The sequence below is a fragment of the Zootoca vivipara genome, chromosome Z2, assembly GCF_965207765.1.
Source record: "Zootoca vivipara chromosome Z2, rZooViv2.hap1.1, whole genome shotgun sequence".
NCBI lineage: Eukaryota > Metazoa > Chordata > Lepidosauria > Squamata > Lacertidae > Zootoca > Zootoca vivipara.
Window position 1 is genome coordinate 4957354 of NC_142585.1, and position 26638 is coordinate 4983991.

Here is a 26638-nt window from a genome sequence, read left to right on the forward strand (position 1 = left end):
AGGCGGCGCGAGGCCGCTGTGAGCGGAGGTGGGGCCCGCTCCGGCCATGGGCCGAGCTCCAGAGGCGGAGTGAGGCCGCTGTGAGTGGAGGCGGGGCCCGATCCGTCCATGGGCCGAGCTCTAGAGGCGGCGCGAGGCCGCTGTAAGCGGAGGCGGGGCCCGATCCGGCCATGGGCTGAGCTCTAGAGGTGGTGCGAGGCCGCTGTGAGCGGAGGCGGGGCCCGATCTGGCCGTGGGCCGAGCGCCAGAGGCAGCGCGAGGCCGCTATTGGTGGCGGCGGGGCCCGATCCAGCCTTCGGATGTCGAAGAAATTCGTAAGCGCACCCCAATTAGTATCGTTCGTAAGTAGAATTTTTCGTAAGTAGGGTTATTCGTAAGTCGAGGTACCATTGTATACCTGAAGGAGCATCTCCACCTCCATCATTCTGCCCGGACACTGAGGTCCAGCTCCGAGGGCCTTCTGGCAGTTCCCTCACTACGAGAAGCCAAGTTACAGGGAACCAGACAGAGGGCCTTCTCGGTAGTGGCACCCACCCTGTGGAATGCCCTCCCATTAGAGGTCAAAAAGAACAATTTCCAGACCTTTAGAAGGCATCTCAAGGCAGCCCTGTTTGGGGAAGCTTTTAATGTTTGATGGATTTCTGTATTTTAGTGTTTTGTTGGAAGCCGCCCAGAGTGGCTGGGGGAACCCGGCCAGATGGGCGGGGTATAAATAATAAATTATTATTATTATTATTATTATTATTATTATTATTATTTGCACCCCATCCGCCCGGTCTCCCCGCCCTTCCCTGGGCCCTGAGTGTGAATCCCCCCAACCAACACCACCCCGCCCTTTTCCAGATCAAGACTATCCTGAGTGGCTTCATCATCCGCGGCTACCTGGGGAAGTGGACCCTGCTGGTCAAGACGGTCACGCTGGTCCTGGCCGTGGCCTCGGGGCTGAGCCTGGGCAAGGAAGGCCCCCTGGTCCACGTGGCCTGCTGCTGCGGCAACATCCTCTGCCATCTCTTCACCAAGTACCGGAAGAACGAGGCCAAGCGGAGAGAGGTGAGGGAGCCCTGGGGCGTGTGCAGAAATCAGTATTCCAAGGATGCCAGCGAGGCTGAACCTTTGTGTAATGGGGGATTGGATTCCTAGTGATTTCAGCGGTGATGAGTGGATGGATGAATGAATGGATCTTTGCGTCGGCCGATAGCAATAAATCAACGATACGATACACAACGAATAGAAATAAAAAGCTTCCCCTGGTTGTTGATATTCAGAGGACGCCAGCCCGGCTGAACCTTTCTGTAAATAAAGGACTTCAATTCAATTCAAACCTTTATCGCGTTAGCATACAGCCATAGCCAAATAAAAACAAAACAAAATGCCAGAGCCGAGCAACAAAGCATAATTCAAGGCGATATTGCTGGTGTAATAACATTTATTATTTTTTAAATAATATATTTATTAAAGATTATTTCAACAACAAAAACATACAAAACACAAAAAGAAAATACAAAAACACAAAATGGAAAAAATACACAGATACAAAAAATACAAAAACAAAAATTCTTACTTATAAACCTTATTTCAAATCTATTGACTTCCTCTCCCACCTCCTTCTGCGCTTCTTGATATTTCATATTTAGTAAATTCTAATTTTTACATAAAATCTTAGATTCCTTTAAATATTATCATTTTACTACATCTATTTTCCTTATCTTTTAAAGATTCAGTCTATATCTTACTTCCTAATTAAAATATCCTTATCTTCTAACAATACATATTTTCAAACCTTATTGTTATCTACAACCTCCTTTTATCTCCCTCACTGTCATTAAGTCAATCTATTACATGCTTATTTTTCAAATAGATTTTAAATTTCTTCCTATCTTCTTCTACTGCTTCTTCACTCCGATCCCGAAGTCTCCCCGTCAACTCAGACAGTTCCATATATTCTATCAGCTTCTTCTGCCATTCATCCACAGTTGGTAATTCTTCATTCTTCCAATTCTTTGCCAATAGTATTCTTGCTGCTGTTGTGGCATACAAAAAGAAAACAGCATCTTTCTTGGGGATGTCATCCCCCGTTATCCCAAGTAAGAAGGCCTCTGGTTTCTTAACAAAGGTGTTTTTCAACACTTTTTTCAATTCATTATAAATCTTTTCCCAGAAGTCTCTCACTTGGGGGCACGTCCACCACATGTGGAAGAAAGTTTCTTCTTGTTTCCTACATTTCCAGCATTTGTTATCTTCTTTATGATAAATCTTAGCTAACTTTACCGGAGTCGGTACCATCTATACATCATTTTCATTAAATTTTCTTTTAAAACTGTACTTGCGGTAAATTTCATATTTTGCTTCCATAACCTTTCCCAATCCTCCACCATGATGTTGTGCCCCACATCATTTGCCCATTTTATCATCACGCTTTTTGTTTGTTCGTCCTTTGTATGCCATTCCAACAATACATTATACATTTTTGATAAATTTTTACTTTTAGAATCTAGCAATTCTGTTTCTATTTTAGACTTTTGCATTTGGAAACCAACTTTTTTATCCATTTTAAACATTTCATTAATCTGATGATATTGAAATCAATCATTTACTTTAATTTTTAATTCATCATATGATTTAACCTTTATCTGATCTCCAACTTGCACCAAGATATCCCTATATCTCAACCAATTTGTTGACATGTTTATGTGGGTAAATGCCAGGATCTGTCCAGGTCTTCTTAGGCCCCTATGCCTGGGCAGGACGTCTGGAACACCTTCAGCATACACCCGGGAATCATGGACTCATAACTGGGCTTTATGAGCACCAAATCAGCAGTGAACAGCAGAAGCATTTGTAGAGGTTTCAAAACATTCCTCATTTATTTCTATTAACTACTGCATATTTACAGATCTGGCTTTGTGAGTGTTACAGCCTCTCACTTAGCCATCTTGTCTACAGAAGATATTAAACTGCACACAGCACACAGCAGAGAGCAGAGTCAGGAATGAAAAACAACAAAGTAACAATTCCTAACTGTTCCCTCCCAACAGCAGATATCACCAGATTTTCAGAATGGGAGGGGTGAAAATGCTCACAACCTCCCCCTTTTCATTCTGACCATTATGAAAATCTAGCACAAAAGCAATTTCTTTACATATATACCAAGTTGTTCCTTATTAACAGCTTTAGTCAAAGCATCAGCAGGTATTTCTTTCCCTGGCATATATGAGACTTTTACAACTCCTTTCTGAATGCATTCTCTGGCACGGTGCAATTTGATTAGCAAATGTTTTGTTCTTTGCTTGCACCCTTCTGAATGGATTAGTTCTATGCAGGCTTTGTTGTCCTGATAAACTTGAATTGGACAACAAATTTTAACTCTCATATCCTCACATAGTTGCAATAACCACTCTACATTCATGAGGGAAAAATTTAAAGCGTTGAGTTCTGCTTCACATGAACTCATGCTTATTGTTGCCTGTTTCTTACAAGACCAATCAAATAGGCACTGATTGTACAAATAACACACACCTGAGGTGCTCTTGCCATCAGTTGTATCACTACCAAAACTGGCATCGGCATAGATCTCAAGACCTCCAGAGTTTTGGCTAGTAAGCTTCAACCTGTAATGCATAGTGCCTTTTAAATACCTAACTATGCGTTTCAGCGCCTTCCAGTCTTGCACTGTAGGTTTATTTACATATCTGCTGAGCAAATTTACGCTAACAGCAATGTCTGGTCTTGTGCACCTTGCTATAAAACTAAGTTTACCCAAAACACTTCTGAACAATGTAGTGTCAGGAAAAACATTAGCATTAGTATCATGTTGGTACCCTGTGACCATGGGGGTGTCTACAGAATTGGCATCTGTCAGATTTAATTTTTCAATCACATCATTGATCTTATGTGATTGATGCAGCAAAACATCACCTTGCTTATTTCTCTCTACTTCCAGTGAGAGATAATTGCTGACTTCCCCTAGGTCTTTCATATCAAAATGCTTTTGCAGTTTTGCAAGAGTGGTTTTGTAAATATTTGCATCCTTCCAGAAAAACAAAATATCATCCACAAAACAAATGCAGTACAATTTGTGCTGGTTAGATTCTTTAACAAAAACACAAGAATCAGCCTTTCCTTGCTGGAAACCTAAGGAAAACAGCACTTCTGTCAGCTTAGTGTGCCAGCATCGAGCACTTTGTTTTAGACCATACAGGGATTTTTTTAATTTACACACCATTCCCTTTTTTATCTGCACTCCGTCTGGCGGTGACATGTAAATACTCTCATTGAGAATTCCGTACAAAAACGCAGTATTTACGTCGTGATGAGATATGGTCATGCCCTCTTCTGCAGCAATTTTCATCAACAGCCTAACTGTCTCAAATTTGACTGTCGGTGAATATGTCTCATGATAGTCCTGATCAGGAACTTGAGAAAAACCACGTGCAACTAATCTGGCTTTATATCTGACCACTTTACCAGTCTGATCAGTCTTGGTTTTGTAAATCCACCTGCTGTCTACAAGTTTCATGCCTGGTTCTACTGGAACCAATTCCCACGTGTCATTTTGCTTTAGGGAATTCAATTCAGCTTTCATGGCATTAAGCCAAGGTTCGGCATCTTTTTCAGGTAAATTTTGAACCTCTTTGTAGTTAGTTGGTTCAAAAACTGAGTTTGGATTGCTAGTGGCAGCCATATCTGAAATAGCAGCTTTAGCAAATTCTTTAGAAAATCGTTTAGGTGCTTGTCCCTTGGTAGTTCTCTCAGATCTACGCAATACTCTGGGATCCTCTGGGTCTGGTTCCTCCTCCTTGGGAGAATGGTGACCTGTATCTGGCAAAGATTCTACCTCTAGATCAGTGTCAGACCCATCTGATTTCTTAAAAGAGGTCTTTTCATTCTGATCATCTGTATCAGTGTCAGAATCTGTGCTACCATCAGCATCAATTACAGGTTTTGCCTCTTTGTTAATTGGTTTCACCACCTCATCATCTGAAATGGGATGACATTGAAAAATGCCAACTTTGTCCCATTTTGGATTACAATCCATGCTTCTGGTCAGCCTAATTGTGTTTGTGTCTGTCATCAGCACACGATAAGAACCTTTTTCATAACCTAGAAAAATGCCATGTTGACCAGATTTGCTCAGTTTGTCACCTTGCAGAGTGTGCACCCAAACTTCAGAACCGAAAATTTTTAAATGTTTTACAAACGGTTTCCTTTTGAACAGCATTTCGTATGGGGTGCAATCAATGGCTGATTGATACCTGCGGTTGTAAATATAGGTGAAACACGATAGAGCTTCAGCCCAGAAGGGGTTGGGTAGGCCTGAATCATGCAACAGAGTTTTAATTCCTTGTTGCAAGGTCTGGTTTACTCTTTCACATAAACCATTCTGCCATGGAGATCTGGGCGTGGCAGTCATGTGCTCTATGCCCTGTTCTGCAGTAAAGTTTTCAAACTGTTCTGAACAAAATTCTCCACCCCTGTCAGTGAAAAGACAACGTACATGCTCATCGTGAACATTCCTGAGCCATGCACAAAATTTTTGAAACTTGGAGAAGGCTTCAGACTTCTTTTGTAACATATAGACCCAAACATATCTAGAATAGGCATCTATCAGAACCAAAAAATAACATGAGTTTCCTCTAGAGAGTGCTAGAGGTCCAACCAAGTCTGCATGCACAATCTCATAAGGTTTCTTAACCTCCCTCCCAGATTTTGTACCTTTGGGAGCTTGCTTAATTTTGTTCTCTGCACATGAGACACATTTCATATGATAAGGACACTTTTGAACTTTCATGCCCTCAACCATATTTTGCATTTTACCTACTGCCTGGAAATGCAAATGACCAAACAAACGATGATAATCATGAATACAATGGTTATGCAATTTCTCATTCTTATCTACTGATATATTACAGCATGCCTTTTCAGTTTCTTTAGTTGCTCCAGCAGCTGTACCTGTAACAAAAGGCAATACATATAAACCATCAACACACTTAGCATAAAGAATGAGTTTGTTGTCTCGAAGAATTTCACACCGAGAGTTTGCAAACACCACTTTAAATCCTTGAGCGTCTAGCTGAGAAACACTCAAGAGATTATCCTGCAAATGAGGAGCATACATAACATTTTTAACTGTTGCATTAAGGCTCTGCAAAGAAACCGTTCCCTGAGCCAAACTTTTAATAGTCGTTCCATCCGCTTGATGAATTGCTCCTCCCTGTTTCTCAAGATGAAGAAAGAGATTTTTATCATTGGCCACGTGCCTTGTGGCTCCTGAGTCGACAACAAAAACAGAACGTGTGAGTTGATTAGAACTGCGTGAGATCAAAGCCTTTGATGCAGCTGGCCCTTGGGGTTTTCGGCCTCCTCCCCTTTTGCCTTTGAAGTTGCTCTTCTTCTTTGAAGAGTTTTTACACTGATTTTTAAAATGGCCGACCTCTCCGCAAGAAAAACAGCGGCGCATTTTAAGAGCTTTTGCAACACTTTCACTTTCCCCTGTTGAAGGCTTGTAGGCATTTCCAACAGCCTTGTCCCTGCTTTCTCTAGCAGTCTGTCTGCGATCCCACTCATTCAAGAGCACGCTAGACACATAATCTTCTGTTAGACGGTCATTGGGCAAAGACGACAATTGAGCAGCTACAGCATCATAAGATTCATCCAAACTGTTTATGATAAGCATTGCAAAAACAGCTTCTGAAATATTTAAGTCTCGCTGGACAAGATCCTGTCTGAGACGTTTTAATTGGGCTAGATGGCTGGGCAAATCACCATCTTTCTGCAATTCCAGCCTACACAGCTTTTTAAAGAAAAGCACACTGGATCCTGCATTTTGTCTTAGATGCATATCTCGAAGTTTATTCCAAACAGCCCGTGCAGTCTGCTGGTTCTCCAAGTTGACCAACAACTGGTCCTGGACACTCAGAATAATTGTCCCCCTGGCTCTCATGTCTGCCTCATGCCACGCTGGCCATCCATCATCATCCTCATTAGGGGGGTCATCTTCTATAATATGGTAAAGCTTTTCCCTTTGTAAAAGTGCTTTCATTTTGACCTGCCATGTAGGATAGGTCTCTGGTGTAAGGAGAGGAAAAGATAGAGACATCTGGCCAGAATGTGCAGAAGCCATGCCTGTGTTTAGTTAACAGCAAGACACTTCCCTTCATGCACCCCAAATACTCTTGACTCTCTCAGCAACTTCTCTCCCCACTCAGCACAATTAACAGGCAAACTGGAAAAGCGTCTCTGCTGTCTTCCTGGCAGCCAGCAACATACCTTTCTGTAAATCAAACAGCAGCTTGAAAAACAGCTTCAGCTCACAGCTCAACTCCGATGTGCAGCATCAGATGGAAATGGATCAGAAACATCCAATTATCCAACCATCAATAGCCATCTGCAACCACCAGTCTGCTACCAGCAACCATCCGCCTGCTACCATATGTGGGTAAATGCCAGGATCTGTCCAGGTCTTCTTAGGCCCCTATGCCTGGGCAGGACGTCTGGAACACCTTCAGCATACACCCGGGAATCATGGACTCATAACTGGGCTTTATGAGCACCAAATCAGCAGTGAACAGCAGAAGCATTTGTAGAGGTTTCAAAACATTCCTCATTTATTTCTATTAACTACTGCATATTTACAGATCTGGCTTTGTGAGTGTTACAGCCTCTCACTTAGCCATCTTGTCTACAGAAGATATTAAACTGCACACAGCACACAGCAGAGAGCAGAGTCAGGAATGAAAAACAACAAAGTAACAATTCCTAACTGTTCCCTCCCAACAGCAGATATCACCAGATTTTCAGAATGGGAGGGGTGAAAATGCTCACAGTTTAACCTTTTTTGAGTTTTAGCTTCTGCCGGTGAAATCCATCTGGGTGTTTTTGGTTCTAACAGGTCTTTATACCTGTTCCATACATTGAAAAGAGTTTTCCTGATAATATGGTTTTTAAAACCTCTATGCACTTTGACCTTATCATACCATAAATATGCATGCCATCCAAAAGCATTATCGTGACCTTCCAAGTCAAGTACCTCTTTGTTTTCTAAAGCAAACCATTCTCTTAACCAGCAAAAGGCTGCTGCTTCGAAATATAACTTCAAATCTGGTAGGGAGAAACCTCCTCTTTCTTTCACATCTGTTAAAAGTTTGTATTTAATTCTAGGTTTTTCCCCTTGCCAGATAAATTTTGAAAGAACCTTTTGCCATTCTTTAAAGCATGCAACATTATCAACAATTGGTAATGCTTGGAATAAAAATAACATTTTTGGCAATACATTCATCTTTATAACAGAAATACGGCCAGTCATAGATAACTTTAAATTTGACCATCCTTCTAAATCATGTTTTATCTCTTTCCAAACTTTTTCATAATTGTTTTTAAACAAGTTTATATTCTTAGCTGTCATATTCACCCCTAAGTATTTCACCTTTTTCACAAAAGTCAATCCCGTGATATCTTGCAACTTATTAACTTCATCTATTAAGTTTTTGCCTAAAACCTTTGTCTTTGTTTTATTTAATTTAAATCCTGCCAGCTGACCGAACTCCTGTATCAACTCCAGCGCTTTTATAGCGCTTGTCTCTGGCTCCTGTAGTGTCAACATCAAATCGTCAGCAAAGGCTTTTAACTTATATTGTCTTGCGCCTACAGTGATTCCCTTCACTTCTTCATTTTTCCTAATCATGTTCAATAAGACTTCCAGGACCGAAATAAATAGAAGAGGGGAAATTGGGCACCCTTGCCTGGTACCTTTTTCAATCTTAATTTCCTCTGAAACTATATTGTTAATTATTATCTTAGCTTTTTGGTCAGAATAAATTGCTTTTATTAAATTACCCTAAGATTTGGTGCCAGCCCCAAAAATCTAATATGCAGATATATGTAAAGCATAAAATAGCCCAAAAGAGGCTCGGCACATTCAGTTAAAAATGAAATAGAGAGAATTAAAACAGGTCCCGGTCTAGGACACACTACCCTGTCAGGGTAGCCCTGAGTTTCAGAGCCTGCACTATGAAGATTGCCACCCCACGTGAAATTTGGGGGATTTGCGTCCGCAAGAAGCTATTTCAAACAGTCTTCCTTAGATGTAATGGTGGACGGGATCAAGAGGAGGAGCTTAGATCTCATTGGCTCATAATTGGGGCAGTAGAAAAAGAAATGTAGAAAATCCTCTATTTCATTCATTGTGCATGGGTGTAGGCGCTGAGTAATAGGGGTCTTAGAGTAAGTCCCCTGCAGGAAGGCCGTGGGTATAGAATGGAAACGGGCCATAGTCAACGCTCTTCTCAAATTGGGCTCCGTCAGGTCTATCAAGTAGTTGGCAAGTGATCTTACCACTTTCACTTTAGGAAGCCACGTAGAGAGGCGGGCTGTGGTGGACTGTGCCCGGTCCATGGCCTCGTCCCTTGTAAGAATCCAGGCCCGGATATTATGTTGGTCCCAGGATGAGAGCGTGTCGAATTCTGGGAGGGAGTAGCGTGTAATCATAGTCTCCATGCCCTTAGACCATTTGTTGCTATGGGAACAAGTCAAAAAGGCTTGCCTGGCTAATAGGGAACCTGGGGCAGTTATTAGTTTACAATGAAAGCAAATAATTCTAATGTGGGCTCTCGCAACAATGGAGGGGAGGCCCAGTTCTGTTCTTAACTGTGCAGTGACCGATCCCTTGGGGAGACCCAGTATCTTTCGTGCAAAGGACTTGAATCAAGTCTGACGGACTGATTTCAATCAATTGGACTACCCAGTTCATCCCGATTATCCAACCTGATCGATTCCTGCTCGTTATTACACAAAACATACCTGGAAAGAAAATGTGCTTAAAAAAAAAAACCCAATATGTATTACAGTGGTACCTCTACTTACAAATAACTACTTATGAATGTTTCTACTTACGAATGGAGCTCCGTCCGCCATCTTGGATGCGGTTTAGATAGGATTTTTTTCTACTTATGAATTTTTAGATAGGGTTGCTTCGACTAACGAATTTTTTCTCCCAATGCATTCCTATGGGATTCAACTTACACATTTTTTCGACTTACAAATGTGCACTCGGAACGCATTAAATTCGTAAGTAGAGGTACCACTGTATATTTTCCATTTTAACCGTCCAATGAAAAATATCCCTAACTAGCTGGCCCTGCAAGCGTTGCTGTGCGTTAGTATGTGAAATGGAGGGTAATAGCCCCCCTTCAGATCTCCCTGAGCCTCAGAGTCCCCCTGAGTCGAGGCGAGATACTGTGGAGAGGGCAGGTTTCATCCCTGTGTCAACCCCCCACCCTGTTTTGACCCATTACGTATCCCTGCCCCCTATTCGGCCCCCCATCCCTCCCCCAGGCAGGCCCTTACCTTCCAAGTCCCGGACTGCAGAATCCGGGACCGGCAGCTGTGTGACACCAGAAGTTGCATCAACGTAACTTTGCCCTTCTATGGGCACAAAAAATGGCTGCCACCGGCTTCGAAAGTTGCTTCTACGCATGTCAGGAAGTACATCGACGCAACTTCCGGTGTCGCTAGCCCATCTATGGGCACCAAAAAAGGCTGCCGCCGACACTTCCGGACATGCGTAGGTGCGACCTTTGAAACCGGCGGTGGCCATTTTTGGTGCCCATAGAAGGGCAAATCAGGAAAAAAATGGCCGCCGGCAGGAGAAAATAACGGAGAAAAACGGGAGACGAAGTGATACGGGGGACCACCGGGAAAAGGTAAGTAAAAATGGGGGTTTCCTGGGGAAAACGGGGTACTTGTCAGCTATGGGCAGGCCCTTACCTCCACTTGGCAATGCTGGGCCTTGTTGCTGGAAAAGACCTGTTTTCAGTTGGTTTGGTCTTCAACACCTCTGCCGGATGGATGGATGTGAGTGGTGGATCTCGTGGTGGAGGCGGGTGTGGTGTAGATCTCACGGGAAGGGATGGGGTGTACTGTGGGAGGAAATCCACTCGAGGGCGCTGTTTTACTTTGTTGAAAAAGAGGTTTGTACCTGCGGAGGTGTGAGATTTGAGGGATCCCCCCCCCCCAACAACGCTCGGGGAGTGGCCTGGATCGTTGCATCAAAATTTTAGGACGATCGGTCAAGCGGTTACGGGGAAAAGTGGACCCCGCACTTTCATGATTTTTACATTTTTATATATATACAGGGGTGCCTCGCTAGGCGAAAATTTCGCTTAACGAAAGGATTTTCTCATCGGAGGTTGCCTCGCTATACGACAAGGTTTTCTATGGCCGCCGCTTCGTCGTGCGGAAATCAGAAAATTGTGGCATTCATCTAGCGAATGGGGAACCAGCTGTAGCAAGGGAAGAAGGCAAAGGAAGATCAGGCCAATTCTTTGTATCTTTGAAAATCCAAAGGTCCGTTTTAATATCTTTGAAGACTGGCCTCTTTTAACCTTCTCAACTCTCCCGATTTAGGTCCTATCGGCCGCTGCAGCTGCTGGGGTCTCCGTGGCCTTCGGGGCTCCCATAGGAGGCGTGCTTTTCAGCCTGGAAGAGGTAATTATTACTCAATCAATCAGGTTGTTAATGGGAAAACCGGATTTAAATTTATGGGAAATTTCATTTAATTTCATTTAAAATGTTACTCAGTAAAATTTTGCTCTGCCCATCGGACTGCGCTGCCGTAGCCACCCTAAGCAGCTTCCAACTTCTTATTCTTCTTTAAATTGTACGATGGTTATATTCACATTCTTCTCCTTCACTATTAAATGGTATGATAATTATATGGACATTCTTAATATTTATTCTTAAACTAGCTGGCCCTGCCACGCATTGCTGTGGCTAATCCCTGTGACTGCCCCCACCTGTCCCGATCCATGATCTATTCTGTTTGTGTGTCCCCCTCCTTTTATCCCTGTGAACCCCCCACCTCCCTCTTCCTGGTAACCCCCAGTCAGGGGAGCTGTGGTTCCTTGGGTGATCCTGGTATTCGGGGGGTGGGAGGGGAGGGTTGAGGAAAGCTGAGGGTCCTTGGGTGGTCCTGGTATTGGTTAGAATAGAATCATAGAGTTGGAAGAGACCCCAAGGGCCATCCAGTCCAACCCCCTGCCAAGCAGGAAACACCATCAAAGCATTCTTGACATATGCCTGTCAAGCCTCTGCTTAAAGACCTCCAAAGAAGGAGACTCCACCACACTCCTTGGCAGCAAATTCCACTGTCGAACAGCTCTCACTGTCAGAAAGTTCTTCCTAATGTTTAGGTGGAATCTTCTTTCTTGTAGTTTGAATCCATTGCTCCGTGTCCGCTTCTCTGGAGCAGCAGAAAACAACCTGTCACCCTCCTCTATATGACATCCTTTTATATATATATAATCTTTTAAGGAGAAATGTAAAGTACTACACTTGGGCCAAAAAAATGAAAGGCACAAATACAGGATGGGAGACACCTGGCTTGAGAGCAGTACATGTGAAAAGGATCTAGGAGTCCTGGTAGACCACAAACTTGACACAGTGTGATGCAGCAACTCAAAAAGCCAATGCAATTCTGGGCTGCATCAATAGGAGTATAGCGCCTAGATAGAGGGAAGAAATAGTACCCCTGTATTCTGCTCTGGTCAGACCTCACCTGGAGTACTGTGTCCAGTTCTGGGCACCACAGTTCAAGAAATATACTGACAAGCTGGAACGTGTCCAGAAGAGGGCAACCAAAATGGTCAAAGGCCTGGAAACGATGCCTTATGAGGAGCGGATTAGGGAGCTGGGTATGTTTAGCTTGGAGAAGAGAAAGTTAAGGGGTGATATGATAGCCATGTTCAAATATATAAAAGGATGTCATATAGAGGAGGGTGAAAGATTGTTTTCATCTGGGCAGCGGGCGCCCGGGAGAAGGCCGCAATGCGGCCTGTTTCAGCGACGGCGGCTTGTGGGGGGGCCGGCTGGCCCTCCCTTGGCCACCGCTTCTTCAAGGGCGCTCCGCCGAGCCCAGCTGGGCAGCGGGCACCCAGGAGAAGGCCGCGATTCGGCCTGTTTCAGCGGCAGCGACACGTGGGGGGGGCTGAATGGCGGCCTTCTCCTGGGCGCCCGCTTGCTCGCACAGAGGGCACTCGCTCGCACGGGGGCTGCAGGTAGGTAAACCGTAGGCAGAGGGGTTGGGGGGGAGAGAGCGCACGTGCGTTCGCGTCAAATCCCTGTGTCCGTGGGGCACATGCGCAGTAGCGCGGACACAGGGACACTTGGACTTTATTATATAGGATTATGTTAAAATTATGATGATTCATTATTCAATGGCATAACAATATTATATATTAATATATTAATATATTAATTATATAATTCATTATTATATTAGAGTACTTATTATTTACAAGATTCAAGGACAAATTAAATCATAATTCCATACTATCATCGTTTATACGACTATGATCCCAGGTCAGCTACTACTTCCCCCTGAAGACGCTCTGGCGCTCCTTCTTTGCTGCGCTGGTGGCAGCCTTCACCTTGCGCTCCATCAATCCCTTTGGCAACAGCCGCCTGGTCCTCTTCTACGTCGAGTTCCACGCCCCCTGGCACCTCCTCGAACTCGCACCCTTTGTCCTGCTGGGCGTCTTCGGCGGGCTCTGGGGGGCCGCCTTCATACGTGCCAACATCGCCTGGTGCAGGTACGTGGGAAACCCCAGAATTAAAAACAATCATGTCACTTTTTCTGCGTCCCATTGCATGTCCCTTTTTTTGCATGTCATTGCATGTTTCCTCTAGAGTGAACATGCACAGGAATGTGAGTTGTCATTTTCTCTCTGTGCATTGCATGTCGTTTCTCGAGTTAACATGCCGATTGCACCCTGAGATAATATAAATTTTAATAATAATAATAATAATAATAATAATAAATATCATTTTTTTCTACATGCCATTACATGCTTCTTCTTGGGTGAACATGCACAAGCATGTAGGTGTCATTTTTTTTCTGTGTGCCGTTGCATCTCTCGTCTAGAGTAAAAATGCACAGGCATGCTGATTGCACCCTAAGAAAATAATAATATTTAATAGTAACAATAACAACACCGCCATTTTTTCTACATGCCATTGAATCATAGAATCATAGAGTTGGAAGAGACCACAAGGGCCATCCAGTCCAACCCCCTGCCAAGCAGGAAACACCATCAAAGCATTCTTGACATAGGCCTGTCAAGCCTCTGCTTAAAGACCTCCAAAGAAGGAGACTCCACCACACTCCTTGGCAGCAAATCCCACTGCCGAACAGCTCTTACTGTCAGGAAGTTCTTCCTAATGTTGAGGTGGAATCTTCTTTCTTGTAGCTTGAATCCATTGCTCCGTGTCCGCTTCTCTGGAGCAGCAGAAAACAACCTTTCACCCTCCTCTATATCACACCCTTTTATATACCGGTATTGCATGTCTCTTCTTGAGTGAACATTAACAGGCATGTGGAATCCACCCTGAAATAATATAAATTTTAATAATAATAATAATAATAATAATAATAATAATAATAATAATAATAATAATAAATAATGTTATTTTTTCTACATGCCATTACATATCTCTTCTTGGGTGAACATGCACAAGCATGTAGGTGTCGGTTTTTTTCTGTATGCCGTTGCATCTCTCGCCTAGAGTAAAAATGCACAGGCATGCTGATTGCACCCTAAGAAAATAATAACAATATTTAATAGTAACAATAACAACAAGGCCCTGTTTTTTCTACGTGCCATTGCATGTCTGTTCTTGGGTGTACATGCACAAGCATGTAGGTGTCATTTTTTTCTGTGTGCCGTTGCATCTCCCGCCCATAGCTGCCAAGTACCCCGTTTTCCTCGGGAAACCCCTGTTTATACTTACCTTTTCCCGGTGGTCACTCGTATCACTTCGTCTCCCGTTTTTCTCTGTTATTTTCTCCTGCCGGCGGCCTTTTTTCTTTCTTTCTGATTTGCCCTTCTATGGGCACAAAAGATGGCCGCTGCCGGCTTCAAAAGTCGCATCTACGCATGACCGGAAGTGCGTAGACGTGACTTCCGGTGGTGGCGACGGCCATTTTTGGTGCCCATAGATGGGCGGAGCGACACCGGAAGTTGCGTCGACGCACTTCCGGTCATGCGTAGAAGCTACTTTTGAATCCGGCGGCGGCCACTTTTGGTGCCCATAGAAGCGCAAAGCGACACCGGAAGTTCCATTGACGTAACTTCCAGTGTCACGCGGCTGCCGGTCCCGGATTCTGCAGTCCGGGACTTGGAAGGTAAGCCCGCCTAGAGTAAAAATGCACAGGCATGCTGATTGCATCCTAAGAAAGTAATAACAATATTTAATAGTAACAATAACAACACCGCCATTTTTTCTACATGCCATTGCATGTCTGTTCTTGAGTGAACATGCAATGTCAATTTCTATAAAATTTAATTTCATAGAATCCTAGAGTTGGAAGAGACCACAAGGGGCCAGCCAGTCCAACCCCCTGCCGAGCAGGAAACGCCATCAAAGCATTCTTGACATATGGCTGCCAAGCCTCTGCTTAATTTACTTTTCCTGGATTTCTCGCCGGCAGGCGGCGCAAGACGACACAGCTGGGCCGCTACCCGGTGGCCGAGGTCCTGGTGGTGACAGCGGCTACGGCCATCCTGGCCTTCCCCAACCAGTACACGCGCATGAGCACCAGCGAGCTCATCTCGGAGCTCTTCAACGACTGTGGGCGCCTTGACTCCTCGCAGCTCTGCGACTACGTCCGCAACGGCACCCCCGGAGCGGGCAGGGAGGGGCCTGACCGACTGGCCGGCCCCGGGGTCCACCGCGCCATGTGGCAGCTGGCCCTGGCCCTGGCCCTCAAGGGCGTCATCACCGTCTTCACCTTTGGGATGAAGGTGAGAGCTGGGCGGGCGGCTGCGGCGCCGAGATTGTGCGCCGATGGTGGTGATGTTCTGCTGGTGTTGCGCTGATACCGTCAACGGCAAATATACGGCTGCGCCTTCCTGGGGGGAGCCATGAACAGCGTCTCCCCCCAAACCCCAATTCAGGTTGTGGGCTGCTAGTGGGTACAGCTAGCCACAACATTTCCCTCCAGCTCCATTGGCAACCGTGCTGGAGAGCGTACCGCTGAGCGCTACATTGCCCTCCTGTTTCCCTAGCACCCACACTGGAGAGGGTACAGCTGGGTGCTATGTTTCCCTCCTGTTCCCTTGGCACCCTCGCTGGAGAGGGTACAGCTGGGCGCTACATTTCCCTCCTGTTCCCTTGGCACCCACACTGGAGAGGGTACAGCTGGGCGCTACGTTTCCCTCCTGCTCCCCTATCACCCACGTTGGAGAAGGTACAATTGGGCGCTATGTTTCCCTTCCTTTCCCTCGGCACCCTCGCTGGAAAGGGTACAGCTGAGCGCTACGTTTCCCTCCTGTTCCCTTGGCACCCTCGCAGGAGAGAGTACAGCTTGGCGCTACGCTTCCCTCCTGCTCCCATGGCACCCATGCTGGAGAGGGTACAGCTGGGCGCTACATTTCCCTCCTGCTCCCCTATCACCGACCCTGGAGAGGATAGAGATGGGCGCTACATTTCCCTCCTGCTCCCATGGCACCCACGCAGGAGAGGGTAGAGATGGGTGCTACGTTTCCCTCCTGCTCCCATGGCACCCATGCTGGATAGGCGCTACGTTTCCCTCCTGCTTCCTCGGCGCCCGCCCTGGAGTGGGTACAGCAGGGTGCTACATTTCCCTCCTGTTCCCCTAGCCCCCACACTGGAGAGGGTACAGCTGGGCACTACATTTCCTTGCTGGTCCCATTGCACCCAGGCTGGAGAGGGTGCAGCTCAGCGCTACGTTTCCCTCCTGCTCCCCTAGCACCCATTCTGGACAGGGTACAGCAGGGCGCTACGTTTCCCTCCTGCTCCCCTAGCACCCACGCCGGAGAGGGCACAGCTGGGTTGTCTGTTTCCCGTGCCACTGACTTCTCCCGCTTTCTCCCTTAGGTGCCCTCGGGGCTCTTCATCCCCAGCATGGCAGTGGGCGCCATTGTCGGGCGCCTGCTGGGTGTTGGCATGGAGCAGCTTGCCCTCCACCACCCCAACTGGGTGCTCTTCGAAGGCTGGTGCCAACCGGGCGCCGACTGCATCACCCCGGGTCTCTACGCTATGGTGGGTGCGGCCGCCTGCCTGGGTGAGTGGCGGCGGAAGTTATAGATCCTTTTTTTACAAAAACATTAACCTTGCTGGCATCTTCTTTATGTTGACAACTAGAGGAAGGTTTCCTTTTTGTAATCGTAAATTTTCTGTCTTTTTTTTTAATTAAATAAGATTAATTTCAATCATTTCACCCTCTTCCTTTTTTGCAAACAGGTGAAGGTTTAATCCGATTTAAATCAAAAACATACCCGATTTAAATTTTTTAAAAATCTGATTTAAATAAATAAAAAATCCAATTTAAATTTAATAAATTGTGTTAAATTAAAAAACTGTGTTAAATAAAATATCGGGTTGGATATTGTATTTCACCCCAGCAAGCGGTGACAGAGCGGTTCAATACTGCGCGGGGCGAATGAGAGCTGTGGCTGATTAAGCTAATGCCCCAGTCTTATTCAACATCTTGATCAATGACTTGGATGATGGGCTTGAGGGCATCCTGAGCAAGTTTGCAGATGGCACCAAATTGGGAGGGGTGGCTAATACCCCAGAGGATAGGATCACACTTCAAAATGACCTTAATAGATTAGACAATTGGGCCAAAGCAAACAAGATGAATTTTAACAAGGAGAAATGTAAAGTACCAGTACTACACTTGGGCAAAGAAAATGAAAGGCACAAATACAGGATGGGTGATACCTGGCTTGAGAGCAGTACATGTGAAAAGGATCTAGGGCTCTTGGTAGACCACAAACTTGACATGAGTCAACAGTGTGATGCAGCAGCTCAAAAAGCCAATGCAATTCTGGGCTGCATCAATAGGAGTATAGCATCTAGATCGAGGGAAGTAATAGTACCACTGTATTCTGCTCTGGTCAGACCTCACCTGGAGTACTGTGTCCAGTTCTGGGCACCACAGTTCAAGAAGGATACTGACAAGCTGGAACGTGTCCAGAGGAGGGCAACCAAAATGGTCAAAGGCCTGGAAACGATGCCTTATGAGGAACGGCTTAGGGAGCTGGGTATGTTTAGCCTGGAGAAGAGAAGGTTAAGGGGTGATACGATAGCCATGTTCAAATATATCAAAGGATGTCATATAGAGGAGGGTGAAAAGTTGTTTTCTGCTGCTCCCGAGAAACTGAAACGGAGCAATGGATTCAAGCTACAAGAAAGAATATTCCACCTCAACATTAGGAAGAACTTCCTGACAGTAAGAGCTGTTAAACAGTGGAATTTGCTACCAAGGAGTGTGGTGGAGTCTCCTTCTTTGGAGGTCTTTAAGCAGAGGCTGGGCAGCCATCTGTCAGGAATGCTTTGATGGTGTTTCCTGCTCGGCAGGGGGTTGGACTGGATGGCCCTTGGGGTCTCTTCCAACTCTAGGATTCTAGGATTCTATGAAATGAAGTGGCCCACTATCAGTCAAGTTTGTGAATGGGTGAAAACATCCTGGCACTCTGTGCAGAAGGAAATCATACAGTCATTCAAAAAATGTGGCATTAGCAAGGGAAGCGAAGACGGTATTTTATCTGAAGATAGCGATGGTGGTTCTTAATGCCACTGTTGACTGCTGTCCAGTTTACATGGTTGAAATATTATGCTGATATACGGCACCGGTTGTTTATGAAATAGTTTAGTACAACATTTTATTCGGATTTTTTTTTCCTGGTTTCCCACCTCTAAAATCTAAGTGCATGTTATGGTTCGGTGCGTGTTATACAATAAAGGTGAAAAATCTGATATTAATAAAAAAAAACCTGACTTAATTAGAAATATCAGATTTAATTTAAAAAGTCGATTTAAATCAAAAAACCCGTCGAATTTTTTAAAAAAACACTTTTAAATTTTAAAAATAAAACCCCATTGAAATCCAGAAAAAAACCTATTTAAATGTTAATAACCCCATTTTAATAAACAGAATCCCATTGAAACCCCGAAAACCCCATTGAAATCCAGAAATAAATCCTAAATTTAAAAAAACCAATTCAAATTTTTGAAATTTCAGTTTCAATTTCTGTTTTAGAATTTTGATTTCAATTTTCATTTTAAATTTTAATATGTTAAATTTAAATTTTAATATTTTAAATTTAAATTTTTTGTTTACATTTTAAATATTGATTTTAAATAATTGCTGGTTCTGCTCCCCCCCCATCCAGGTGGCGTCACCCGCATGACCGTCTCCCTTGTGGTCATCATGTTTGAGCTGACCGGCGGCCTGGAGTACATCGTCCCCCTCATGGCCGCTGCCGTGACCAGCAAGTGGGTGGCTGACGCAGCGGCTGGGCGCCAGGGCATCTACGACTCCCACATCCGCCTCAATGGCTACCCGTTCCTCGAGGCCAAGGAGGAATTTGCCCACAAGACCCTGGCTTCGGACGCCATGCGCCCCCGCCGGCCCGCCGACCCACCCCTGACCGCCCTGGCACAAGACGCCATGACCCTGGGAGACGTAGAGGGGGTTCTGGGCGCCACCGGCTACAGCGGGTACCCCGTGGTGCTCTCCCGGGAGTCGCAGCGCCTGGTTGGATTCGTGCTGCGGAGGGACCTGCTCATCTCCATCGGTGAGGGTTCGAGAAATTCCGCTTTTACCCAAAGGTTCAGCCTCGCCGGCATTATCCTCGTCCTCTCGATTTCGGGTTGAGGTCCAGATTCAAATCCAGATTCAGGTCCAGGTCCAGATTCAATTCAAAGAAGCTGGTAAAATGCGGGCTAGACAATGATACCACTCAGTGGATTTGTGTTTTTTTTATTAAATATTTTTATTAGTATTTTCACAAAAATAGCAACAATATATAAAGAAAAAAAGAAAAAAGATACAGAAAAGAAGAAAAGAAAAAGGAAACAAATACAGTAACAACTCTCATATTACTTCACATGGTGTAATGGGACCTCCTCGGGTTTCCCTCTCTGTGGTTCTTTAACACATTTATGTTTAGCAAATTCTACATCATTTTCTAGGGCTTGCTGATCAGAAGGTCGGCAGTTCGAATCCCTGTGACGGGGTGAGCTCCCGTTGCTTGGTCCCAGCTCCTGCCAACCTAGCAGTTCGAAAGCACGTCAAAATGCAAGTAGATAAATAGGAACTGCTACAGCGGGAAGGTAAACGGCGTTTCCATGTGCTGCTCTGGTTCGCCAGAAGTGGCTTTGTCATGCTGGCCACATGACCTGGAAGCTGTACGCCGGCTCCCTCGGCCAATAATGCGAGATGAGCGCCGCAACCCCAGAGTCGGTCACGACTGGACCTAATGGTCAGGGGTCCCTTTACCTTACCTTTATAACCTTATTTTCTTCCTTTGATATTACATATTCCTAAATTCCACAGTTTATTTACAACTTAATTTCTGATCTAATATGTTACTTTAGCATATTTTTTTAAAATACAGTTTAAAATCTTTCCATTCTTCTTCCATCGCTTCCTCTCCCTGGTTGCGGATACTTCCGGTCATCTCAGCCAATTCCATAAACTCCATCATCTTCATCTGCCAGTCATCGATCGTTGGTAGTATTTGTAGTTTCCAGTTCTTGGCAATCAAAAGTCTCGCTGCTGTCGTAGCATACTTAAAAAAAGGTTAAATTCTTCTTTGGAATCTCCTTCCCTACAATGCCCACTAGAAATGCTTCTGATTTCTTAACAAATGTGTTTTTCAACACTTTCTTGAGTTCATTATAAATCTTATTCCAGAAGTCACTTACTAGTGGACACGTCCACCACATGTGGTAAAAGGAACCTACTTCTTTCTTACATCTCCAGCACTTGTTATCATGATTGTGATATATCTTTGCCAATTTTACTGGTGTAAGATACCATCTATACATCATCTTCATTAAATTTTCCTTTAATAAACTACACACAGTAAACTTAATATTCTCATGCCACAATTTTTCCCATTCCTCAATCATAATATTATGACCAACATCTTTTGCCCACAAAATCATAACATTCTTTGTTTGTTCATCTTTCGTATGCCACTCAAGCAACAATTTATACATTCTGGAAAGTATTTTCGTCTTAGGTTCTAACAATTCTGTTTCCAACTTTGACCTCTCTGTTTGAAAACCAAGTAATCTATCCATTTTGAAAACTTCATTTATCTGGTGGTATTGGAGCCAATCATCTAGTTTACATTTCAAGTCCTCAACTTAAATTGGTCTCCTTCTTCAATCAACAAATCTCTATATTTCGGCCAACTGGTTTCCATATTTACTCTTTTACGAACCTTGGCCTCCAATGGTGAAATCCATTTAGGTGTTTTTCTTTCTAACAGATCTTTGTACCTGGACTAAACACTGTACAATGATTTTCTAATTATATGACTTTTAAAGCCTCTGTGGGCCTTTACTTTATCATACCATAAATATGCATGCCAACCATAAACATTATCATAGCCTTCTAAATCCAAAATGTCTGTATTTTCCAACAAAAACCAATCCTTCATCCAGCAAAAGGTAGCCGCTTCATAATAAATTTTTAAATCTGGCAGGGAAAAGCCTCCTCTTTGTTTATCATCAGTAAGTATCTTATATTTAATTATTGGCTTTTTCCCTTGCCATATAAATTTCGATAAAACCTTTTGCCATTCTTTAAAGCAATCCAACTTATCAATTATTGGCAACGATTGGAATAAAAACAACATCTTTGGTAATACATTCATTTTAACAGTAGCTATACGGCCCAACAGAGACAGTTAGTCCAGGTTTCTAAATCATTCTTAACTTCATTCCACATTTTAACATAATTGTCCTTAAATAGATTCAAATTCTTTGACGTCATATTAACACCAAGGTACTTTACTTTCTTAACAAAAGATAAACCAGTTGTTTCTTGTAATTTTTCTCTTTCCTTACCATCCAAATTTTTATCTAATACTTTGGTTTTTGATTTATTCAATTTAAAACCTGCTACCTTTCCAAATTCACTCAGTGGATTTGTAACTGGCTGACTTACCGAACCCAAAGGGTACTCATCAGTGGCTTCTCCTCATCCTGGAGAGTAGTGACTAGTGGGGTGCCACAGGCTTCTGTCTTGGACCAAGTGTTATTCAACATCTTTATCAATGACTTGGATGATGGGCTTGAGGCATCCTGAACAAGTTTGCAGATGACACCAAATTGGGAGGGGTGGCTAATACCCCAGAGGACAGGATCACACTTCAAAATGACCTTAACAGATTAGAGAACTGGGCCAAAGCAAACAAGATGAATTTTAACAGGGAGAAATGTAAAGTACTACACTTGGGCAAAAAAATTGAAAGGCACAAATACAGGAAGGGAGACACCTGGCTTGAGAGCAGTACATGTGAAAAGGATCTAGGAGTCTTGGTAGACCACAAACTTGGCATGAGTCAACAGTGTGATGCAGCAGCTCAAAAAGCCAATGCAATTCTGGGCTGCATCAATAGGAGTATAGCATCTAGATCAAGGGAAGTAATAGTACCACTGTATTCTGCTCTGGTCAGACCTCATCTGGAGTACTGTGTCCAGTTCTGGGCACCACAGTTCAAGAAGGATACTGACAAACTGGAACGTGTCCAGAGGAGGGCAACCAAAATGGTCAAAGGCCTGGAAACGATGCCTTATGAGGAACGGCTTAGGGAGCTGGGCATGTTTAGCCTGGAGAAGAGAAGGTTATGGGGTGATATGATAGCCATGTTCAAATATATCAAAGGATGTCATATAGAGGAGGGTGAAAGGTTGTTTTCTGCTGCTCCAGAGAAGCGAACACGGAGCAATGGATTCAAACTACAAGAAAGAAGATTCCACCTCAACATTAGGAAGAACCTCCTGACAGTAAGAGCTGTTCGGCAGTGGAATTTGCTGCCAAGGAGTGTGGTGGAGTCTCCTTCTTTGGAGGTCTTTAAGCAGAGGCTTGACAGGCCTATGTCAAGAATGCTTTGATGGTGTTTCCTGCTTGGCAGGGGGTTGGACTGGATGGCCCTTGTGGTCTCTTCCAACTCTAGGGTTCTATGATTCTATGAAATCCCCTTTGGGATCAATTGAAACGCCACCAACGCTGTAAAAAAAGGGGGGGGGGGTAAAGCAGCCGAGTTTTGCACCCAGACCAAACCTCCTCTCTCTCCCCCCCCACCTCCAGAAAACGCCCGCCAAACCCAAGAGGGGATCGTCACCTCCTCGTTGGTCTCCTTCTCCGACCACTCACCCCCACTTCCACCAAACTCGCCGCCCGTCTTGAACCTCCGCCCCATTCTCGACCTCAGCCCCTTCACCGTCACCGACCACACGCCCATGGAGATCGTGGTGGACATCTTCCGGAAGCTGGGCCTCCGACAGTGCCTGGTGACGCACAACGGGTGAGGCAGTGGGTGCAAGGCGGGTGGGCAGTGGGCGTGAGACACACAGGTGACGGGTGTGAGAGGCGCTGGGTGGCGAGTGCAGGCGCGAGGTGTGAGACACAAAGGTGACGGGTGCAAGAGGTGCGGGGACTGAGTGAGGTTCCGGGTGCGAGACATCTGGGTGCCGGGTGCGAGACACGGGTGCTGGGTGTCATATGGACAAGCAGAGGAAGGCTTCCTTTTTGGAATCCTGAATTTTTAGACCAGGGCGGGTTGGATTTAAATCGAGTCCATTAAAATCACAGTTTTTGCTCACCCTGGCCCCGGATTAGGAACCTCGGCAGAAGAGCTGAGTTCGAGAATATACGCCGCCCTTGTCCTCCAAATTAACTGCTCTTTCCTTTTCCAGGAAACTCCTGGGAATCATCACCAAAAAGGACGTTTTGAAGCACATTGCACAACTGGCCAACCAGGATCCAGATTCCATCCTTTTCAATTGAAGCTGGATTCGGGAGCCGGGCGCAAATGCCGTCTCCCACATGAACCTCTCGCCTAGACTCCTCTCTTTTTCTTAATGGGAAATCCCGATCGATCAAATGATAATCATGTCTTCTTTCTTTCTTTTTTCTACAAAATTGCACTATGGAAATTTGGCGGAGATTTTGCTTTCTCTCGAAGAAGAAGTGACTTTATTGGATATAGAATCTGGAAGTAAGATCTGGAAGGAATCTGGGATGGAATATGGAAGGAATAAAGGAAATAAACTGGAAATAGATCTTGATCGCTTTCTCTTTTCATCCATATCCATAATAGGGCGCCTCTGCCCTCTTCCAAGATGGCGCTGGTGCCTCCTCTGCCCACTTCCTGCTCATAATATGGTGCCTTTGCCCTCTTCCAAGATGGCGCCAATGCCGCCTCTGCCCACTCTCTGCTCATAATATGGTGCCTTTGCCCTCTTCTAAGATGGCGCCGGCGCCTCCTCTGCCCACTTCACGTGGCAATTCCCGCTCATATGGTGCCTTTGCCCTTTTCCAAAATGGCGGCGGCGCCTCTGCCCGCTTCTCCTTGAAAGTCCCTCCCCTCTTGCCGCTTCTCATAATGGCGTCTTTGCTTCAGCTTCAAAAGTGGCACCAGTGCCCTTGTCAAAGATGGCGGATGTGCCTTTAGCCCTTGAAAGACAGCTTCCGCCCTCACTTCCTTTGCCTTGTGCCAAAAGGGTGCCTTCCCTCTTCCAAGATGGCGCCACCGACTTCTCCCACCCGCTATTGCTGCTGCTGCTGCCCTCAGAAAGGACCCTCCAATATCATGGGCAGGATTTCAATAGGAGGAAAGGTTGGGGTTGCGGCGCTCATCTTGCTTTACTGGCCAAGGTAGACGGCGTTTGTTCGCAGACAGTTTTTCTGGGTAATTTAACCATCTTAAATGCTGTAACTAAATTATATGCTCCTGGGGGGTTGGAATGGGTGTGTATGTATGTGTGTGTGTGTGGGGGGGTTGTAATTGTGTTTTTATTTTGTTTCAATTTCATAAAATCCCATAAATTCCTAAATGATATAATAATGACCATAATTATTTTATATTGCTTTAATTAAATATGTCTAAATACATAATCATGAACAAGGAGCAGCAGAACAGAGTAGAGGGGCTCAGAGATATAATAATAAGGGTATAAATAATCAAATTATTATTGTTGTTAATAAGATTATTATGCGCTGCTCTGGTTTCGCTAGAAGCACCTTAGTCATGCTGGCCACATAGAATAGAATAGAATTTAATAGCTTTATTGTCATTGTACATAGTACAACAAAATGAGCATTTAAGGGTGCTCATCAATGGCTCCTCTTCATCCTGGAGAGTAGTGACTAGTGGGGTGCCACAGGGTTCTGTCTTGGGCCCAGTCTTATTCAACACCTTTATCAATGACTTGGATGATGGGCTTGAGGGCATCCTGAGCAAGTTTGCAGACGACACCAAATTGGGAGGGGTGGCTAACACCTTAACAAAATGACCTTAACAGATAAGACAACTGGGCCAAAGCAAACAAGATGGCTTAGGGAGCTGGGCATGTTTAGCCTGGAGAAGAGAAGGTTAAGGGGTAATATGATAGCCATGTTCAAATATATCAAAGGATGTCATATAGAGGAGGGTGAAAGGTTGTTTTCTGCTGCTCCAGAGAAGCGGACACGGAGCAATGGATTCAAGCTACAAGAAAGAAGCTTCCACCTCAACATTAGGAAGAACTTCCTGACAGTAAGAGCTGTTCGGCAGTGGAATTTGCTACCAAGGAGTGTGGTGGAGTCTCCGTCCTTGGGCTTTGGGGGTGGAATGGCCTTTGTGGCTTTGGCTGGGGTGGTGGGGACGTCGGGGTAGGGCCTGGATTGTTGGGTGGGTGTCAGGGTCCGACCTTGGACTTTGGGTGTGAAATGGCCCTTTGGGCGGTGGTTGATGACATAACAATTTGGCCCCGCCCTCGGATAGCTGCCTTTTCTATTGGATGCTGCTGGAGTCTTCAGAGCCTTTGCTGGTGACGTCTAATTTGGGCGCCACTTTTTGTGTTTAATCATTATTTTAGGTATGAAAGGTGTTTAAAAAAATATTTTAAAAATTATGCCAGATCCTTCCCTGATGGGCATGGAATGTTGTGTCCTAATTTGATCCAATTTGGTTCAGCGGTTACAGAGGAAGGGTGCATAGCTGCCAAGTCTCCCGTATTCCCCGGGAAATCCCCGTTTTCCCAGCTGTTCCTAGCTGAAAAAAACAGCTTTTTTTGTTTTTCCCCGGTTTATTCTGCCGCGGCGGCCATTTTGGAACTGGGCGGAGCATGCTCAGAAGCGACTTTTTAAATATATATATAACAATTTATTAAATTTTCCAATTAAAACACATTTAAAGACATTAAACAAAAACAAACATTCAAAACAACACAATACATACATCGCTCTTTTTACTCCTCTCACAATCTTCTATTAACAATGCTCCGCCGAGCTTGACTTCCCTCCCTCCCCTCAATAGGTTTTCTAATCAGTTCTTATCTCGCAGTTCCTTTATATCTTCTCATTAAAGTCAATTTGTAGGATTTATTTCAACCCTGCAAGTGTTTTTAAACTTCTACAGTTCTTTTCCATATAGTCCACAAATTTACTCCAATCTCTTAGAAACTTTGTTTCCCCTTGGTCCCGGATCCTGCTAGTCAGTCTCGCTAATTCTGCGTAGTCCACGGGTGTCAAACACAAGGCCCGGGGGCCTAATCCGGCCCGCCAGACCTCGTCATGTGGCCCGCGTAGCCGCCGCTGACAATGGCCGCTGACAGT

General features: G+C 44.8%; 1 protein-coding gene across 2 annotated transcripts in view; it reads left to right on the forward strand.

Annotated features, from left to right (window-relative positions):
* Positions 1-24108, forward strand: part of LOC118078628 (H(+)/Cl(-) exchange transporter 5) — a 47744-nt gene extending 23636 nt beyond the window's left edge. For both annotated transcript variants that reach the window (XM_088665239.1, XM_060270626.2), the window contains 8 exons: positions 844-1050; positions 11401-11481; positions 13354-13583; positions 15482-15794; positions 16891-17077; positions 19194-19598; positions 23129-23345; positions 23737-24108. In XM_088665239.1, the coding sequence (XP_088521365.1) occupies positions 844-1050; positions 11401-11481; positions 13354-13583; positions 15482-15794; positions 16891-17077; positions 19194-19598; positions 23129-23345; positions 23737-23827 (1731 nt within the window). In that variant the 3' untranslated portion in view covers positions 23828-24108. The remainder of the gene's footprint in view (positions 1-843; positions 1051-11400; positions 11482-13353; positions 13584-15481; positions 15795-16890; positions 17078-19193; positions 19599-23128; positions 23346-23736) is intronic.
* Positions 24109-26638: the final 2530 nt, after the last annotated feature.